Source organism: Nasonia vitripennis, chromosome 1, assembly GCF_009193385.2.
Source record: "Nasonia vitripennis strain AsymCx chromosome 1, Nvit_psr_1.1, whole genome shotgun sequence".
Classification (NCBI taxonomy): domain Eukaryota; kingdom Metazoa; phylum Arthropoda; class Insecta; order Hymenoptera; family Pteromalidae; genus Nasonia; species Nasonia vitripennis.
The window spans coordinates 26,785,498-26,805,792 of NC_045757.1; the positions used below are offsets into that span (position 1 = coordinate 26,785,498).

A 20,295-nucleotide genomic window follows, 5' to 3' on the forward strand; every position below is an offset into this window, starting at 1 on the left:
CAGTAGTTATCTATAAACTTCTTGATAATTATTCTTATATTATTATAATTTATTGATCTATAAATGATTGATTTTTTTTAAATAATTTTATAATAATCTTCGCTGATATTATAGTTTGATGATAACTTGCGTTACAAGACAAGTTAGAGTCCAGAGTTACAAGACAACCATTACACTCCATAACAAGGTCTTTAATAGATCAGTCGTGTAAAATTAACCGATTTGTCTCACGTATAGCCATAAAGAAAACTATTGTAGTACTGATGATTACACCAGCGCCAATTAAAATGTTTCTTCCGACCGAATAACGCGCTAGACACAATATTGTACTGTAGGCGTTAGAAGAATAAATCATTGCCTTAAAATTATAGTCCGACATTTTTGCTAAATTGGCATACTATTTGAGAACAATTGCTGTTTCTCGTTTTATCCTGGAGTCCTCAATATTCAGAAGCATATTTAAAAATCGGCTAGGAGCTAGCGATTGAGACATTTTTGGAAGTATTCTTAATGTTAGGTATGTCCGAATGGCAGGCCCATGTGTGTATCTTATCGCATTCACAAAAAAACCATGAAACAAAAACGAAAATAAATCTACAAACTCAAAATAGTTGATTCTTGCACGAGCACGAGTGAAACTTACAATGGTAAGAATCCATCTTATCCTTAGACAAAAAAAGAAAAAGAAAAATACTAAAGCTTCCTTTAAAAGGAAGCCAATATAGAATTAGAAATGCATTAATGATCAGCTTGTGAAAAGTCCATTTAATTTTTTCTTGGTATTCTACAATTCATCGAAGCATCGGAGCTGTCTGCATTATCAGCACACGGCAGTTAAACCTGCTATGTATACCTACTGCATTTATCTGTGCACGAAAGTGGTCTTAGCGCTCTCTTTGCTATTATGAGGAGTTACTTATCTCTATATGTACGAAGGTGCACCTGTACGCTGCTCTTTGTTCGATTAGCTATTCTTCGTGGATTTCTTTACAGTTTTGTATTCTTCCTGAGCATTTGAACAAATGTTATAGTTTATGAAAGATGATACTTTGAAATTAAATAATCATTTAACTAAAAATTTCCTAATTTCCTTTTTTATAGCTTGAACTGATTTTATGAGACAAAGAATATATATGATGCTGTAGCCTGTTTCTATACCGACCCACACCCGGCAATATTTCTCAAATATCCACTTGCATGACGCAATAGACATGTCAATAAAATAACCAAATTTTACTCTATAGTTAACGTTAAAATACATTGTAGTCGGTGATTTAAATTTAACAACAAATGCTCACTAGAATACAAGACAAATTGTAATTTATTGCAATGGCTATAAAATGCGTGCTACCGCTAATTTACCTGATGCAATACTACTATAATTGGCGCGACATTAAATTTAGTGCGAACAATGTATAAATGTTTGGCACATACTATGTATAAATAGTTATACCATGGTAGATTCGAAAATAAATTTGTAGCACAGTGTGGCTAAAATCCGCTGTTAAGTCACGCCTATCTGTGACTAAAGTCTGTTACTCGCTACGCTCGTGTGCTAACCTCACGGTGCCAATAAGAACTACTTTAGTCACGAGTAGGCGAGACTTGCGGATTTTAGCAGTCTGTGCTATAAAATTGTCTACGATACTTTTGACTTAAATGGTTCAGTTTTACACGGCGATTAGCGCCCTCGCTACGCTCGGGTGCTAACTGCGCCGTATACAAAAGAACCATTTAAGTCACACGTATCGTAATGTACTATTATAAATTCAAAAAATTTAATGAGCTTTTTTAAGCATAGAGTACATGAGTGAAGTCTATTGAACCGTAATAAGCTTTGGTGCCTGACGCAACAAATCGCGATTAGAATATTAATTCGATTTCGGATTTAATATAATCGGATTCGGTTCAGCGCGATTATCTGTAATAATATTATGTTGTTATCGTCAGGGTGTTATTTATTCTAATTTCGGTTTTATATGATATACCGATCTTCTCTATTTGCTTATAATTTATTTCGCATTTGTATAATAATGTAACGTGATGATTTGATGATTATTCATTATAGTTTCTTCTAACAATACAGTCGCGTACAAGAGTGTTTATTACTTATTCGCATACGATTGTCTGCCGAATAGTTTTTGCTATCATCTAATACATATGTAAGCAGTCTGCAGTAGTGCGGTTATAAATATTTACAATATGTGTAATCTTTGTGTATAATATGACAGTTCCTAGTCGTTTGTGTGACTTATATCGGCAAGAGTATAGGTATCAATTAAAAAATTGTTGATGAACATGTGAACACAATGAATTTTGTTAATTTCCATAATGTTATCATAAAAAATCAACCTATCTTTTGAGATTTGTCAACTTTCATGAAGCACCGTTAGCCATAGCTATTTCGACATATGACGTATGGAAATGATTAATCTAGCGTGTCAACACATGATTAGATTTTTGATTCTGCTCGTTAGTGACAATTAGAGACAATGAACGTTTGGTAGGTTATTTATTCCTTATTTATGTCAAAATATAAATTTATTCGAGTACGTCTTTTATGTTATATGTTATATAGAATTATTGTCTATGTCATGCTATAAGCACAGACAATCTTAATCTTATAAGGCTTCTACCCTAGTGACACCTGATAAACAATCCCGCCCGTAAACAATGCCAGCGTCAATGAGTAAGCCCCAGAAATCGGAATCTCAGCATAATACCATCACCTCTGCAAATTTCTCGAAACTCCAAGCATCCACCTAAAAGACCCGACTCATCGGGTGTCGGCTCCGCAGAGCTATGGCTAAATGTCAATGTTAATAGCCGCCTCAGCTCGACGCATAGGGCTCAGAGGCGTGAAACAATGGACCGCGCTCGCGCTCATCGGGCGACACACGCATAACTGCGAGGCTGCGCGCGCTCGCGCGGGGCAACAATTTACGCAAGAGAGCGTATCGTGGTGTGCAGCATACGCGTCTTGTATATACGGCCGGTCTCCGGACGAATACCGGCGAGGGGGCAGACAACGGTTCGCGCACTCACACACATGGACGTGCACACAAAGAAGCCAAGTCGAAGGAGATCATTATTCCATCTGGGTGTGGTGTACGGCGTGTGGCGTGTGTTTGCGTCTATGTATGCGCGAGCTGCATAGGTTCGCGACCGGGATGATGGGGTGGGGTACCGGCGGCAGGAGATATCCCCCCGGTACAACCCGAACAGACGCCTATAAATTGACGGGTCCAGCGAGCTGCAGACCATGTGCACCCGGGAACTACGATCTGGGAGTACACCGAGTGCGAGAACCGAGTCAACATGATCTCCATTGTGAGTAGCACTATATCTATACAGAAGTTGTGGCTTTTTCGTATCGAGGGAATCGGTAGCGCGTCTGAGAGAATATTTCTTTTAGCTTTGGAGTAATAACTTTCTTTACGACGTATTTTGTTTTACGCCTTTTTATTTTCGAGAAAACGCTAGAATGATGCAATTTCACGTCTCGTAAGTTTATTATAGTTTTGCGCACACTTGTTTTACAAGTATCTTGACAAGATTGTAGAAAACAAAGGGAATAGGGTTTGAAAATGTTGTACTGCAAGCTCCGATTTTTGTCGTTGTAACATATATTTTCGATTCGGCATGTAATAAGAATTATGCTTTTTGACTTTCTGTCTATAAAATTGATTACTTCTTATCGCTAAAAATTATTTAGTAGTATACCAAAAATGCATTATTCTCGTGTGTCAGATGTCGCAACAAAATATCACAAGAAGTTAAATCATTCAATCATAACTAATAAACCGTTTCATTAAATTGAAGCTATGCAAAGCATCAGACAAGACTTTATCGGCAGTGATTGATTATGCGTTTGTTTCGATATCGTTCGATTTCTCTAATAAATATTAAATACTATAAAAGTTCACATAGAAAAAAAACTTTGAAATTCCAGATAATACTTTCGTTGGTGTCGACGGTACTCGGCGTGCCCCAGTGGTACGGTGGTCCAGCCCCCTACGGACCCCACGGCGCTGCTGCGCCTCTGGGTCCGGACGGCCGTGTGATCGACACCCCCGAGGTCGCTCAGGCGAAATCGGCCCATCTCGCCGCTTTAGCCGAAGCCGCCGCGCGTGCTCCCAAGGGACCTGGTGGATGGGAAGGACCCGCTGCTCCTGGCCCGTATGGCCACGGTGGCTACGCTCCCCGGTACAGGTGACTTTTTACGCTCGCCCTGCGCGGCAAGCTTCAGCCTGGCTTTCGCTGTATGGGTCTTGTATGATGACCATCAGCGAGTTTATTTTTCAGTAATTCTGTATATATAAATTGATTTTTTTATTTTGTTTGTTTGTGTTGTTTTGTTAATTTTGGTGGTTTTTTGGTGCTATTTTTTGCGAATTCTTCTAACGTTAAATCAAAGAGCTTGAGAATTAATTATTTATTAACTTGCATGGATCAAATTTCGTTTACCACTGCTTTTTAATACTTTGCTATATATATATATATATGCTATAGAGCTTATAAACTGATATTTTTCTGAGGTTGATTCTTATACTATGTTTTATTTTTCCAATTTATTAGTCTTCGATTTATATAATTTCATCGTTTGTGGTTTGGTGTTCAATCGCGTAACTTAATCGAGTTCTCATTTATCGGATATGGTATAATAATATAAATGGTTTGGATGTAATTAGATAAATTCATGCCAAGGTGAGACACCTTCTTTCTGTTGTACAATCACAATGCATATTACTAGCACTTGTTATTAAACTGAGTCCAATAATAATCTGAGGATTTATCGAAATTCTGCTTCAACTTATTAACTACTTGTAAATAATCGACTCATTCATAAAACCAGACCTAACCACGGTGAAAATGAATCCTTCACCCAAACTAACAAACACAATAGAAATCCTTAAGATCATAATCAACTAACTCGAAAATTTCTCCCATCCTTAGTGGACCCCCTGCTCCTCTGGGACCCGACGGTCGAGTAGTTGACACCCCCGAGGTGCAGCAGGCCAAGGCTGTCCACTTCTCTCTGTACAACGCTGAGGTCCAGAAGGCTGGTCCTGCCGGACCCGTCGGACCTGCGCCGGGAGAATGGGGCAACCCAGCCTGGAACGAAGGTAGCTGGAATGGTGGCCACGACTACTACTGAGCATTGGTACCGATGATCACCGCATAATCACTATCACCATCACCCAAGTCCAAACTAATACATCTATCTACGGCGCACCTCTCGCCTCTAAAATCTTCGAGTGAGCTGATGGATCCAGCGATTTTTATACGAGAGTTTGAAGTACAATCGAAGGAACCGCTGCAAAAGTTTTCCAAGGAGTACGGACGATTCGGTCCTGGGGCTATCCGGATCAATGCACCAAAACCGAATCTATGGAAGAGAGAAAAATTTGTTGTAGTTGTGAGTCAAACGAGCGAGATTATTTTTTTTTTTATCGTAGTATACTATATTAGTATTGCTAGTATCCTGTCGATGGAGCCTATTTTTGCACGGAGGACAAGATCGTCGGAAAAATGTGTACACTGACATCGCGATTCAGTCGGAGAGAGGGAGAACAATAAAAATCAAAATTAGCTTTATAAACCTGGTGTAGCATTTTTTTTCCGCAAACGATTGCACTAGAAACGGAAGAAGACTTAGGGATCCAGCTTTCATTACGACGCTCGGAGCTTTCGATCGTTTTATCGAACCGGTAGCAGTTTCGCCTGAATCTCACCGCACGCACTTACGTAATCCAACGTCATAGTATGCATCATATATCTTAGCGCACTACGTTTACTACACTCTATCTACCTCCACATGCAAGTGATTTTAGATTAACTTCTCGGCAACAAAAAAAAAACTCTCTACCTCTGCTTCATTCTTTCACGCGCCACGAGTGTACGCGACCATACATAAAAAAGTCGATTTCCAATCGATAGGACTATACTTTGTAACGCGCGGATGGATAGACGAAGAGAACAGAAAAAACTAAAAACGCCTTCGCAATCACAAAAACGGACAATAACGGAATTCCATTGACTCCGCACTTCGTTATTCGTGGAGAGTAACACGCACCGAGGAAATTCCGAACTCGCCGATCGGGCGCAGCTTTTGGATCGCATTCTCGGCGGCGGTGCACGTGGCAAATCGTAAATCTCTCCTCGCGAGATATTTCGCGCTGCGCAAGCGGGCAACGCCCAATAATTTTCCTCCTCTAAGCGTCTATCTATCTCTTTCGCGCTGAAATGGATCTCCCACGCGGCTCTCGTGACTCTATTATTCTCTCTTCTATGCGTGGCGCGGAATTCCCGCGCAACACCTTCGCGATTGTCGAGCTACGGTGACACTTTCTATATAGATTCTCAATGATCGTCGCGTTGACGCGACGACGGCACTTCTTTCTTCCGGAAGTGGGATTACGTTTGCGAGATTCCCTTCCATCGTCTGTTCACTATAGCGACTTTTTTGTCTGTTTTTTTTTTCATGCATCGTTTTGGAACTGCTACGGTTTGTGGTAATTATATATTCTGCGATAATGAATAGCGAGAGGGCGCCTTCCTCTGTTGTCGCTTCTGGCGCCGGTTGCTTTGTACGACTGCGAAAAATTGTTTATCATGTATAATGTAAAAGTGTGTAACTTTTATTTTTATATATACACGTATCCTGATAATAAAATGTGATTATTTTCTCAATATTCTGCGTTAATGATTGTTATCCCCTGTGTTTTGAAAAGTTCGATATTTATTTGGTTTTATTACAGCTATAATAAAGTAAAGGTATTGCAGTGACCATAATTGCAAGATGCCATGAAACATTGTATCGATATACAATTTGCATAGCCGTAGATCGGATGACAACATTTATTTTCAATCCGTACAAATACAGCTTCTGATTGTAGTTTATAGGCCTCATTATCTGATACAGGTATTCAGCCAAGGCTCTTTGACTGTCACCCCTACATACAAACTTCAAACAATAATGGCTATCGTATATAAAGTGAAAAATTGTAGGCAATCGTGTGTGACGAGATATCAATCAAACTATGCAGAAAATGACTATATAAAATAATAGTGCCTTTCATTATAAAATCTTTTCCACCTGGTCTTGAATTAAGTAATTCAATTCGAATTTTTCGTTATCATACTATAACGTCCCGCCTCATACGTCACAGCAGGACACAAGAATGCAAATCAACTGCTAAAAATAAAACAAAGAAATACCAACAAGCTCCCGATCGCAGAAAGTACAAAAGGCTGCGCTAAACAAACTCCAACGGAACTCCGAACAGCGCATTAGCTCTTTTGAATTCCTCGCTCCTATTAAGGAAAGTAATAATAATGCGCAGCGACAAGCTTTTGTGTAACTAAATGCATTGCAAAGCTTGAAAAAATTCAACGATAACAGTAGGTGATATCCTTATGCGTGATTGTACCACGCACATGCCACAGTATGGCCGAGTGATATTGATTAACAGCGCTGATACCCTTACGTCGCGAGAGATTGAAAAAACGGATTAGCGGAGAGCATAATTACTGATAAGAGTAATCGAACGGTAGAAAGGTTCGAAGTTCAAGTCCGTTGCATTGCGCGTTGCAAGGAATTCGAGTGAGATTGCAATTTTTATTCTGAACTTGCAAGGAGCTTAGGGAGATAGAGATAATCACTGGAAGTTAATAGCCTACTGTTGCTCTCTTCCAGGCTGCTTCTACGTATAGAATGAGCTATCGAATCGAAATAAAAGATTTGCTTTTTATGGGTTACCGATCTTGCTAGTTCAATTACATTGATTTATTATTGCGATATGTTAAAATAAAGAAGTCAAAACTTTTATCTCGAGAGTATACAGATACGGAGTATAAAAATTATATGTAATAATGTATTGCATTCATAACTAGCGTATAATCCTCGATAGCTCAATTGCCCTTTGTTTTGCTTTTTTGTTTTGATATATTTGATATTGTAGTTATTAATATGCGGTAATGTTTCTTTACTACTTTGATCATTATAAATATATACACATTCTCAAAAGCAACGTACAAAAAAGTCAAAAACAGATACAATTATTTTGTAATCCTGAAGGATTTTTCAATTTTAATGATTATTTAAACATAAAATAATAAAATCATAACCCCTCGAAAATAAATTGTCTGAATATTGCCCGGTCAAACACTAGATAAACATCAACATTCACAGGTCTATTATTGTTCAACGCCATCAAAGAATCAGACGCAAAGTCGGTAGCGCGTGCAAGGACGAGCCCACTCAAGCTCAACGAGGAATTCAACGATAAGACAAGCGCGAAAAATCACGCTACCGCTCAAGGGGTAAGAAGTATATATACAGTCTCTATACGTATAGAGCGATGAATGCACCTGACGTGTCAGTATATAAAGCCGCGTGCAATCATGCTTTTTCGTCACTCCTCGAGTCGCCGAGTACACAGAAGCTGATGTCGTCTAGCGCTCGATTATACACGTGCGCTCGAACGTATGCTAATGGTTACAGAGGCGATAACGGTTCTTCGTTAACGTCTAGACGCGTTTTTTCCTAACATCGCAAAAGGAAAGGCGTGTGTATACGAGCGAGATGAGAGACGCGCGTCGTTATCGTCGCTTTGTGTTACGCGATATTTTGCGTCTTGCGTGGTAGGTGTGACTGATGAATATTCTGAAATACTTCCTTGAATGTCGTTGCGCTATTATTTGTTGCGCACGATTACGCGACGATGCATGTAATACACATCAGCGTGTATGCGATGATCGAACTGCGTGTATACACGCGTAGCCAGTGTGCAGATCGCTGTTTGCTGTAATTATAGATTGTTTTTGTTTTTTGCGAGAATACGAAAATTGAACGGAATAAAAGGTAGGTTGAAAAGGCGGATTAACTGTGAACACATATTTAATCTGCTAAGGGGCTAAAATAAGAACTTTAAAAAGACTTGGATTCAAACTTTTAATTTATTTATACATCATTTGAACAACATATAAATATTACACACACATTGACTCGATTAATATTTATTAACAACAAACATTTTTTAAATGTACTTACAATAAAGATTACAAACATTGAAATTCATATGTTCCTCAACTATAGTGATGTTGTGTCTTCATTTTTCGCCATTGTTTTTATATGCACGTTATTGCAAATTTCTCGCCTTGATTAGACAATTTCATTGATTGCTACTATAAAGTAAACCACAAAGTATACCTAAGAATCAGTTTCATTATTATTTATGCTGTTATTGCTTTTTACAAAATAGGAGTAAATCGTAAATTGAAAATACCTGCAAAATTTATATTTAATTTTGTATTCATACTGCTAAAAACTGTATACTATAAACCTAATAGAGGTTTATTTACAAATGACAAACGCGAAATCGATTGACATGCATACATTTTAAATCAAGTATATTTTCACAGTTTGCTTGCTGACCAATTGTTTGTAACGTGGAAATGCATCTACTGACTAACAGCTTTATCCGGTGCATTCACTGTTGCCTGTGCCCAGGGGCACTATTATGCTGTATTGATTTCCATTCGTATGATCAATATTAGCAGTTTCATTAAAATTTTGTTTATTCAAAGAACGAATTTATTTTATTTATAATGTAAATACTATAAATGTAATATAACTGTTATTTTCATTTTTCTCTATATTTAAAAAAATTTCATATAATGATGGTGTTGGAAATTTTTTCAAAAATGACGTAGAACGATAATTCCCATTATTAGATATTCGCATTGTTTGAATGTCTATTGTAAATAATGGAAACGAACCTAATATTTTTTGTCTAAAAATGTTTAGTGGAGAAGAACTTTTCATGGTGTTTACGATGTTGAACATGATCAAGTGATGCATAATTATATCTTGTTTAATTCTGTATATAATTAGATTGTCCCAATGATTGCCAAAAACAAGCTGCATGCCTTTATTATATACAACAAATATTGCAATATAAAAAATAATCCTTATATGATTCATGTGGTATAAATAAACGTTATTGCTTGTTGAGTAATTCGGATCTTCGTTACAATTATATTGTAAATTCTATTATAGATATCTTTTAATAAGTATAATTTTAATAATAATTATTCAAATACTACGATTATGTTTTGTTAGATAGTGTCTAGTATTTAAAAGCTTACCAACTTGAGTCCAGAAGTTCCAACAGTAAACTAAATGAACTTTGGCCACATCAGCAATCGCAGTATTGATTCAAATTATGAAAAATGGTATTGATTATTGAATAGTTAAAAAAAACAAAGGCATAACTGATAAGCAGTTTGTCAAGGAAAAAAAGCCATGCAAATGTAGATAACCCAGCATTAATGCGCAAATTGTACAAAAATAACAGGATATATAATGAAAGAAACAAAACATTATTTGGAATATCAAATTCTTACACGTGTATTTATTATTCGCTCGCACATTATATACGAACATACATGGTATCATCATTATACTACATTTATAAAATATTTATAATAGTATATTTCGATTTAATAATAATGGAGGAATAATAATATAAGTCCATAGTTACATGCATTCGATTATCACATTCGAAATCCACTCAGATACAAAATAGTATACGAAATATATAAAATATAATACAATAAAATATAGTATGATGTAACATAATATAATATATGTTTACAAAATTCACTGATCTTCAGAAGTTTTCAAATTTCTATACTATTTTACGAAGAACTAGAAACAGTAAAAGCTTCTATCTGACCAGTACAACATCGAAAATTCGATGCTTATTATATAATGCTCCACGTATTCTACAAATGAATAGCTATGTACGATTAAAGTAATACAATTTACTATTTCAATCGCGTATATATGTTATATACTGTGTAAGTATAGTATATTGGATATGTGTTAATTCAAGTTGCCTGTAGTATTTTTTATATTTTTTTTCTTGGCAACTTTGCTGATAATCTACTGATTAGATGATATTACAATAATTATTAATATTATTATTAATAATACATTGAGTTAAATATTTTTAAAGTATACATACAAGTCTCATTATAAAATTTCCTAAGTATAAGATAAAATATTTGTACACCTTGCATATGTAGGAAAGTACATATTAAATAATAATATATGTACTTTTACTTAATATCTCGTTAATATATTGTACGATGTGACTGAATAACAATAACGGACGAAAATACCTAAACTTCTATAGTGATTCATTTATCTGCAAATACTAACGTTACTTGGCGTTTGCGTATTTAATCGATTTTGACGAAAAAAGCAAGAATAAATACAAAACTACAATCAAACTGAAATATTATAATTTCTACTAATTCTATTGGCCATATATAATTCTTAACATAGTAAAAAATTCGATATTAGTCAATAATATTAGTTTAGGTTTTCAAACTGTTAATAAAAGTAACTTAGTATAACAAAGTAGCATGACTAAGAAATTCAAGTATTTTTGTTTTGTCCAGTCGTGGGGTGATTCGTCCCCATCGAGTCGTCGTGAGGTCTGCGTTTAGTAGACATATATACACAGTTAATAATATTAAAAATAATAAAAATAAAATAATAATATACAGCGAGAACAAACAATCAAAGATTAAAGACATGCCTGACAATCATGCGATTCACCAAACGGAGTTGTCCTCTGCCTTGGGCGGGTGACGTTTTGCTAGTTCCAACGCTTGTTCCCATGCTCTCCTGTGCTCAGCCTTGGCGCGTTCAACCTCCGCGGTATCAATGACGCGACCGTGATGGTCGATGGGGGCGATCGGACCCTTGTAGCCGATGGGACCGTCGTGATGATAAAGAAGGTTCACTGGTGGGACGTAGATCCTCTTGCGCATCTCGTACCACGCTGGTAAAGCGCTATCCTTCCACTCTGCCTGAGCTTTAGCGAGCTTCACTGCGTGCTCGTAAGCGTGCAGGTGAGCTTCCTTAGCTTTTCGTACCTATAAGAAGTCAAATTCTTTAGTATTTTCTGAGTACATTGTACAATATTGATTTGTTGTCTAATCAATATCTAACAGTTCTTTTAATTAGTAAAGTTAGAATAATAACGTTGGCTTTATATAATTATGTATTAAGCTGCTGTATTAATGATGTTAAAAAGCAAACTTAAGTATCTTGTAGAATTATTCTAAAATAATTGTATGTAGTACGTTAAGATTCATCTACCATGAATTCGATTTATAGATGTTAACAATATTTCAATCAAAAGTTTTGATTAAACTCAGATGCCAATTTTTGTTCACTTATTTTACACGAAGTATTAGAATAACGTATTAAAATTTGAAAAACAGATCAAAACTAATTAATTATATTCAAAATTTTAAGAGACCATCAGAATGAAAGCCTTATTAAAAAATTATACGTTAATCAATAAAGAAATTGTAATCTTATTGAGTGCCTACCTCGTGTTAGTAAGCAATGTAAAATGTTTTTTTTTTTTCAAATGAAATGCAAGTAAACTGTGGTTTAAAAAATTTATTGATTACGCATGGCATATTTGATCTGTAATCTATTTACGAAACGCTTACGCTTCTTAAATCTAAATAACGTTATATGTATATATAATATACTATTTTAGGATTGATATAATTGTTATACAATTCTTATATGACGAAATCTGAAGATTACAGCTAAACTTAATTATTATTTGACTGTATACGATTCTTAAACTATATAAACAATTCCCTTTGTGATGGAAAAATCGTAATTAACTTTACCGCGCGATACCTTCGTTTCAGCTCGATTTCTATGACATAACTCGATATCAATCACGACCGTAAACTGGAAAGCGATGTTTACGGACATGTCAATACTTCAGAAATCATAGTTCATTCAAGAGGACAGCATCATAATTTCTAAAAATCATACTTTTCCCTCTCTTCGACATATATATCTAACTATACAACATCAAAACTCATCGATATAACTAGAGCAATCTCTCTTTAATAGGTTGCTTTCGCAATAATTACTTCGTATTATTGACTGGAATCATATGCCGGAGTATTTCATTTACGTAACTATAACAATTTGAGACTTGCCAATATGAAAATTTTGAAAATTAATTTTTTTTATGAATACGTTTACCCCGTATTTGTACTAGATCATGCAGTTAATTTAATTTATACTAGAAAATACAGCAATTCCTTGATTGATAATTAGCTTCCAGAATAAATTTTAGTTAGAACTGAAAAAACAATTTCTTTAGTTGATATTAAATAGACTACCTCAGACAAAATTTTACCTGATTAAAAATCGGATCGATTGATAAAAATTATCAAATTACGCAATAGCTAAGCACTCAGGTAACTTTCTAATAAGAGTAAAATTAAGAATTTTCAAACAAGCTTTCAAAAACCCTTCTTCCAACATTGAAAGAAAGCTTGCTTCCTAATTGACGAATAAAACGAAAGTTCTCGAAGTAACCCAACGTGTTAGTCGCTATAGATAAAAGCTGGTTATTTTTAAAATGTGCATTACTAAATTAAGCTCAGTCCTGAAACTAGCAAGTCAAATGTCAAATCTCCCTTAAAAACTAGCCTCTAACTGTAATAGGGTCTCGCAACGTAATTCCAATTCGAGAACCTATAATATCTGCGAACACTCACTTCGGGCGTGTCCAGAACGCGACCGTCCTCGCCCAGGGGTGCAAGTGGGCCCTCGTAGTTTTTCTGATGGTTGTGGACGTAACTGGGATGCTCGTGGTCGACCTCGTTTGCTTCCTCGGCTTCGACGACAGGCTTAGTATCCTCCTTCTTATGTTCTTTGTGATGCTCTTCTTTGTGGTGCTGTTCTTTTTTGTGCTCTTCCTTTTTCTCTTCTTCTTTCTTCTCTTCTTTTTTCTCATTCTTTTTTTCTTCTTCCTTTGCTTCCTCCTCCTCCTTCTCTTCTTTTTTCTCTTCTTTCTTCGTTTCCTCCTCTTTCTTCTCTTCTTTTTTCTCTTCTTCCTTCGTTTCTTCCTCTTTCGTTTCTTCCTCCTTCCTCCCTTCTTCCTTGGTTTCCTCCTCTTTCTTCTCCTCTTCTTTCGCTTCTTCTTTCGTTTCTTCCTTCTTGTTCTCTTCTTCTTTAGTTTCCTCCTCCTTCTCTTCTTCCTTTTTCACCTCCTCTTTCTTCTCTTCTTCGGCAGCAAGTGCCGCTTCCTCAACAGCAACAGCCGCCTCTTCCGCCGGAGCCTCTTCTGCCGCAGCCTCCGCCGCCGGTGCTTCCTCCATGTTTGCCTCTTCTACTGGCTTCGTTTCTTCTTCTTTCTTTTCTTCAACAGTACCCATCAGCATAGCCATCAGCTCGGGAGTCATCTCCACGGATGCAACGACGATCGGGGCAGCTTCTTCTTTCTTCTCTTCTTCTTTTATTTCTTCTTCTTTTTTCTCTTCTTCTTTCTTCTCTTCTTCTTTCTTCTCTTCTTCTTTCTTCTCTTCTTCTTTCTTCTCTTCTTCTTTCTTCTCTTCTTCTTTCTTCTCTTCTTCTTTCTTCTCTTCTTCTTTCTTCTCTTCTTCTTTCTTCTCTTCTTCTTTCTTCTCTTCTTCTTTCTTCTCTTCTTCTTTATTCTCTTCTTTCGCCTCTTCTTCTTTCTTGTCTTCTTCTTTGTGCTCGTGCTTGTGCTCTTCGTGCTTGTGTTCGTGGTGGTGGTGCTCGTGCTTGTGTTCTTCGTGCTTGTGCTCGTGCTTGTGTTCTTCGTGTTTGTGCTCGTGGTGGTGGTGCTCATGCTCCTTCTCCTTCTCATTTTGCGCGTTCGCTTCAGCCATCTTCTTCATAAGGTCAATTACAGTTTCTGCGTGAATTGCCAAGTGGTCAGCCCGTGCCTTCATGACCTCAGGCGTATCGATAACACGACCGTCTTTAGACAGGGGTGCTGGTGGCCCGTGATATTCGTGGTGAATGATATCCCATTTTGATGCGTGTCGTCGTTTTAATGCGCTCAGTGATGCACCCGACGCCAGCGTCAGGGCGGTTGCAAGGAACAGTATCACCTGAAGGAGAAACGAAAGTTGTTGAATTAATTGAAAGGTGAAAGATTACAAAATGAGAAATTCGAAAGGGGAAAGACATTTTTAAATCGCAAATTCACGCACGGGCATTCGAAACTGGTGGGGCGTAAGTTCCGGAACCATTCACAGTTTATGAATATTACTAATTCAATTTTTTAACCGGAATTCCTTCGAATGTATATGCATAAATTAATATTATTAAAGTAGTATGAATAAGTTTGATAGCGTCAAGTAAACAGTGGCGGCAACTGTTCTGGAATATAACCAAAGCTAACAGATAATATCCATAATGATATGTGTTAATTTGTTTAGAAGCAATTATACGTACGATAATTACGCAACTAGAAATATCTAATGCAGTTAAGAAAGGAATCGCAGCGTTATCTTCTTGTTTGTATAAATGAAGGATGTTTCGCTGTCTAATTTCTATAAATGGGTGTAACCGTTCAGAAAAAGGATTGACTGTGTAGATCCGATTTCATGAGTTCGTGACTGAATAATGTTGCTTTCAATGTCTTAATAAAAAAATGGAAAGTTATGTCAGTTTATGTGCTTACGAAACAAACAAATTTTTGTAGTTAAATAATAGTACATTACGATACGTGTGACTTAAATGGTTCTTTTTTACACGGCGCAGTTAGCACCCGAGCGCAGCGAGGGCGCTAAGCGCCGTGTAAAACTGAACCATTTGAGTCAAGAGTATCGTATAAAATTTTATAGCACAGACTGCTAAAATCCGCAAGTCTCGCCTATTCGTGACTAAAGTAGTCCTTATTTGCACCGTGAGATTAGGGCACGAGCGTAGCGAGTGTGATAAACACGGTGCAAAAAAGGACTGCTTTAGTCACAGATAGGCGTGACTTAACAACGGATTTTAGCCACACTGTTCTATAAATGTTATTTGACTTGAAAGTCAGGAAGTATTTTGAGCAAGCTATTCTTACAAGCATTGCAATTAAAGCTATTTAGTTTTAACGATACTTTCAATTCGTTGTTTTAATATGCTTTAGCTGATCTTAATCAGACATTATCAAAAAAAAAATGACTAGAACAATGTTTGATATCAAATAACTGCTATATATGGATAAAAAGAGCACCAAATTTTACATTGGAAAACGCCGGTTGTAAATGTATTAATAAATACAATTTTAGGTTAAATCATATAATATTAAATAAATGCAAATGAATTATGATACTATTAAAATCGCTGCAGCCGAGTCTCCCATACGTCACAGCAAGCTAACATGGTGTACCCTTGCAAAGAATTTGCAATTATGCATTGACTGTGTAAGCCTACTTTAAATTGAATTCACTTTAATTAATAATCTTTAAAAATTTATCTATTAATTATTTCAAATTGGCTCTGACGTTCAAATGATTAAACCCAATAGCCAATTATTGTTATTACTAATAAATGCTCTATAGTTCTTTTTACAATGTTAATAAAACGTTATCACTAGTATTTACTGATAAAATATTAATGTAAAAAATTAAAAATATTTATATTCACTACTCGGTTATTGCAATTACTTCCTAAACAAACTATACAGTCAAATACCAGCTCAAAGCACAATAAAACACTTGCGCGCTCCTGATAGGAAGAGTAATATGCCCCCTTGGACTCGAAGCTCTCTCGGATGAACAGGTGCGCGGCGGCCGGAGAAAACGCACGTCTATTATTTTTAATTATGCGTATAAACGCTCCCTCGGAGAAATTTTACGTAGCACTTTGTTGTATACGCAACACTTGATGGTCTTCTCACACGTTATTCCAGAAAGATCGAATCGAACCGCCTCGAGATATGCCGACCGACAGATTAAACCGAACTTCGAGATGACGAGCGCGATTAAGGGACTGATAAAAGGGGCTTTAATTGATTAAGATAAACTAGCCACTGATAGTTGTAAAATTCGCGAGAACTTACAAACAGTCTCATGGCAAACGGTAAATCCTGAGATGCCGTAGAGGAGGAACGGCTGGATGAGGAGTGCGCTTCGTCATCGGTAGCCCGCAGCTTTTATACCGATCGGTAGACTTGCACGCGTATGCGTATAGCTGCCCTACCCCAATATCTCGTGGCGGCACGTCCGTCAACCGCACCTCCCGCGTTTCCGCGCCAAATCTCCCCCTTGATTCCCGGCCTCTCATTCGTCCGCGGGGCCGTAGCGAAAAAATCCCGCGAACGCTTGGCAAAACCGGCGGCGGGCCCCCTTTTAGTCGACTTTCCGGTGATATTACATGGGCCGCGTATACAGACGCACGCGCGGGTGCGTTACGGCATGAAATTACGCCGCGTGTGAGTTTGTTTATTTTGTCGCCTTAAAATCATATTTGCGTTAGAAAGTGAGAGTACGTAAGACATACATGTGCATGTGGAGGAGTCGGCCACGCGGCTCGATCGTGCCGGCCGGCATTTTTTTAGATACGCAGCGCGGGAGGGTACCTATATACGCGCCTGTATCGTATGGCCTTTTTTCATATTACTCCACTGAGGGAGAATCGTGCCGGCCACGCGCTGATAGATACTTGAAGTCGAGCGGCATACCGGAGACACACGCTGCGGAATGTTAAAGCTAAGAGGAGCGCTTGGAACTTGCGATCAACTTGCGCTGAGGTAAGTTCATGGGTGTTGAATTGAGCTACATTATTTCCTTGAATCTATGTCACGCTTTTCTAACTATAATTACACTAATGTCTTTATTCACATAATATGATCTAGTAATAAAGATACTGAATTCTGTTTGATGATAATGTGGTCAATTTTAGACAGTCTGCGTTTAGGAGTTTTTCAATTATATCCTAAGGCTACTCGAATATTTAACACTACTGTTTAATTACACTGTTTCTTTTGACATGATCATTTTTTGAATATGCCGGAAAGAAATGGTTCACTGTGCTCTAATTATGAGACGCAGCATTCTTCATATTTTAATTAAATGCCTTTATTTTAAGGCCTTATTTGTTGCTTTTATACAAATGCAGCTACTCCGATCAATGTGTTCTTAAAATCAACTTACAAATAAAGAAATAACGGTTGCAATCCCACTATAAATTGATGAAGATTAAAAATCTTAAGATTTTTCACGATTACTATGATGAAAAACAAATTACGCACATTTACTAAAATATTTACTATACTAAAATAAATATTAAAAAAATAATAATAATAATTTGTTAAAGTAAATATTTTTACGAAAAATTCACAAATGAGATAATAGTAAATGAACTAATATTGAACACAATGTATAGACGTAAAGTATAGGATTAGAAAATTACTGCATTAATCATTGGCAACGTTGTACGACGCAGTATTTGTAATATTACAGCATTCATCTTCTTGGTATTACGCGGAAACTTGCTCTACCGTAGAATTCAAAGTAGCTCGTGGAAATAAGAAGAGCCGTATTAGCCTCGTTAAAGTTTTATAACATCAAATAAGACCTCTCGTGCCGCGACCGTGTCCAAGAAGTAAAAAGAATCGATTGGTAATCTAATTTATGCGTACTAGAAGGTATCCGTAAATTATCCTTCGAAGACCCCGGTATAATAAAATTTATTGAGTAATACTTCAGAAATCGCGCCAATGATGTAAAATGGTGCAGCTCGGGCATTTATGCAAGTAAATTTTTGTTCGTTTCATACTCATTCTATAATCTTGATCATTTCTAAATTTTCATTTACAAATAACTCGATAACTATTCTTATTTTAGCGAATTCCTGAGCTTCAGCAGGTTCTAACGATTTTACAGTGCTTTATTTATCCAAACGAAAGAGAGCAAGCTTTTTGTACTCCAAAATATGGCTGACGCTTCATAACTTCACAGTGGAGCTTTTTTCCGGTGGCAACCACGATTGCACTAACTGATGCCCTGTAAACTTAAAAATCGCCGAGATGTGGAGTACGTAATAAGCCTAACGAGGTCGTAATAGGTGACGTTGCGTAGGACTTGTTTATATTTATCCAAATACTTGGTTGGGACTTTGACGTAATGGTGCGCGCCTGACTAATCCGCGAGCCACCGCCCGGGGTATTACAGACGCTGATGTCCAAAATCACGTACGTCGGAATAGTCGTGTGGCAATTAAATATTCGCCGCGTTTCCTAGTTTTCAGGGAAATTTTCAATTGCCTCCATATACGATCTGGAGAGAGTATAAAAAGTCACGCTAAACCAATAGGAGTTTTACTAGGACATTCTTTGCGCATTCCTATCAAGGATATACCGATTAGCGTCAGTATACAGGTGTGCACATTATAGTCGATTTGGAGTTCGAGTTCGATAAGTTTAATAGGGCGTTCGTTTTTTAAGTTCAGGATCGGGAGAAAGCTACTAAGTGAATCGGAAGCGGAACCATAAAGTTTGTTTTCATCGTCGGAAATCCCGGAAATTCACACGTCGCCTATTTAGCAGATCAAAACTTACTGACAGTTTTACTATAAAATTATAACATTTTTATCATTATAAGATTCATAAAGGTAAAGGATAGCCTGGATAGGTGTTGTGTAACGGTAGATGACATACGCGCGTAAAATTAAAAAGCAAATACAGAGTATTCGGACATAACTTATATACTTTGTAACTAATCTGTGTGTATCTTTTAATAGTACTCACTTTTAATCTTTCGATGATTTAGTTGACTGAACAATCAACTGAATATTTTTTGATGTGGCAGTTCTTCATTCAATTTATGTTGACAGGAAGAAATGATTACTTTTCTCGAGACGATCGTATAGTTTTTGAATATAATTGTACAATATATACTTCGGAGATAAAATAAATTTAACGAAATGCATGTTTTGGTTGATAGATTTACAAAACAAAAGCACAAAATACCGATTATTACCCTCCATCAAGTCATCTAGTCATTTTGATCTTTATCTGTCACCTGAAGGCTGTAAACTTCCCGTGTAAGTATCGATTCCTATTTGTAGAAAATACACACCCCTTGATCATCGTGTTATTTGCCTTCAGTACACCTGTTCCTCAAAAACGTTTCTCTTTGATCAACCATGATTTGCTTTACTACACATTTCGAAAGCTTCAATACAGCATTCAATATAATATGATTTGATAATTCGTGAAAAAAAAGAAAAGTATGTCCACCAAGTCAGTGATTTCAATTGGCAATTTAATTTATTCAAAGAGACTCGTTGAGATACGCAAAAATTTTACACACTATTACCGAACACTATATCTACGATTTCACAACACCTTTCTTCTTGTTCCTAATCCCACCCAAGTAAATATGTATAAATAAACTTGCCTTAAATAAGATATTTTATAACTCTATCAAAGT

General features: G+C 36.7%; 2 protein-coding genes across 3 annotated transcripts; one reads left to right on the top strand and one right to left on the bottom strand.

Moving 5' to 3' along the window:
* The first annotated feature begins 3,124 nt into the window (after window positions 1-3,124).
* Window positions 3,125-6,693, top strand: LOC100119640 (pupal cuticle protein). Of its 2 annotated transcripts, none has more exons than XM_031920909.2 (3): window positions 3,125-3,330; window positions 3,953-4,206; window positions 4,957-6,693. In XM_031920909.2, exons 1-3 carry the CDS (start codon window positions 3,319-3,321, stop codon window positions 5,156-5,158), a joined length of 468 nt encoding a protein of 155 aa, XP_031776769.1. In that variant the 5' UTR covers window positions 3,125-3,318; the 3' UTR covers window positions 5,159-6,693. The 2 variants fall into 2 exon arrangements, with proteins under 2 accessions (XP_031776769.1, XP_001600757.1); XM_001600707.5 differs by having other exon boundaries at window positions 3,130-3,330; window positions 3,953-4,212.
* A 4,358-nt stretch (window positions 6,694-11,051) lies between these two features.
* LOC100119599 (cilia- and flagella-associated protein 251-like) lies at window positions 11,052-16,992 on the bottom strand. Its single transcript, XM_031921020.1, has 5 exons — window positions 16,923-16,992; window positions 14,569-14,979; window positions 14,110-14,304; window positions 13,618-13,836; window positions 11,052-11,952 (listed from the first exon to the last, which is right to left on the bottom strand). The coding sequence occupies exons 1-5, from the start codon at window positions 16,932-16,934 to the stop codon at window positions 11,629-11,631; spliced, it is 1,161 nt and encodes a 386-aa protein (XP_031776880.1). The 5' UTR covers window positions 16,935-16,992; the 3' UTR covers window positions 11,052-11,628.
* Between the last annotated feature and the right edge of the window lie 3,303 nt (window positions 16,993-20,295).

What these genes read in the sequence shown, in the direction of transcription:
- LOC100119599 (XM_031921020.1), bottom strand. An exon ending in AAGACAAGAAAGAAGAAGAG is followed by an intron (nt 14,305 to 14,568) that starts GCGAAAGAAGAG and finishes GCATCCGTGGAG; the next exon opens with ATGACTCCCGAGCTGATGGC. An exon ending in AAGAAGAGAAGAAAGAGGAG is followed by an intron (nt 13,837 to 14,109) that starts GTGAAAAAGGAA and finishes AAAGAAGAGAAG; the next exon opens with AAAGAAGAAGAGAAAAAGGA.
- LOC100119640 (XM_001600707.5), top strand. An exon ending in GGCTACGCTCCCCGGTACAG is followed by an intron (nt 4,213 to 4,956) that starts GTGACTTTTTAC and finishes TCCCATCCTTAG; the next exon opens with TGGACCCCCTGCTCCTCTGG.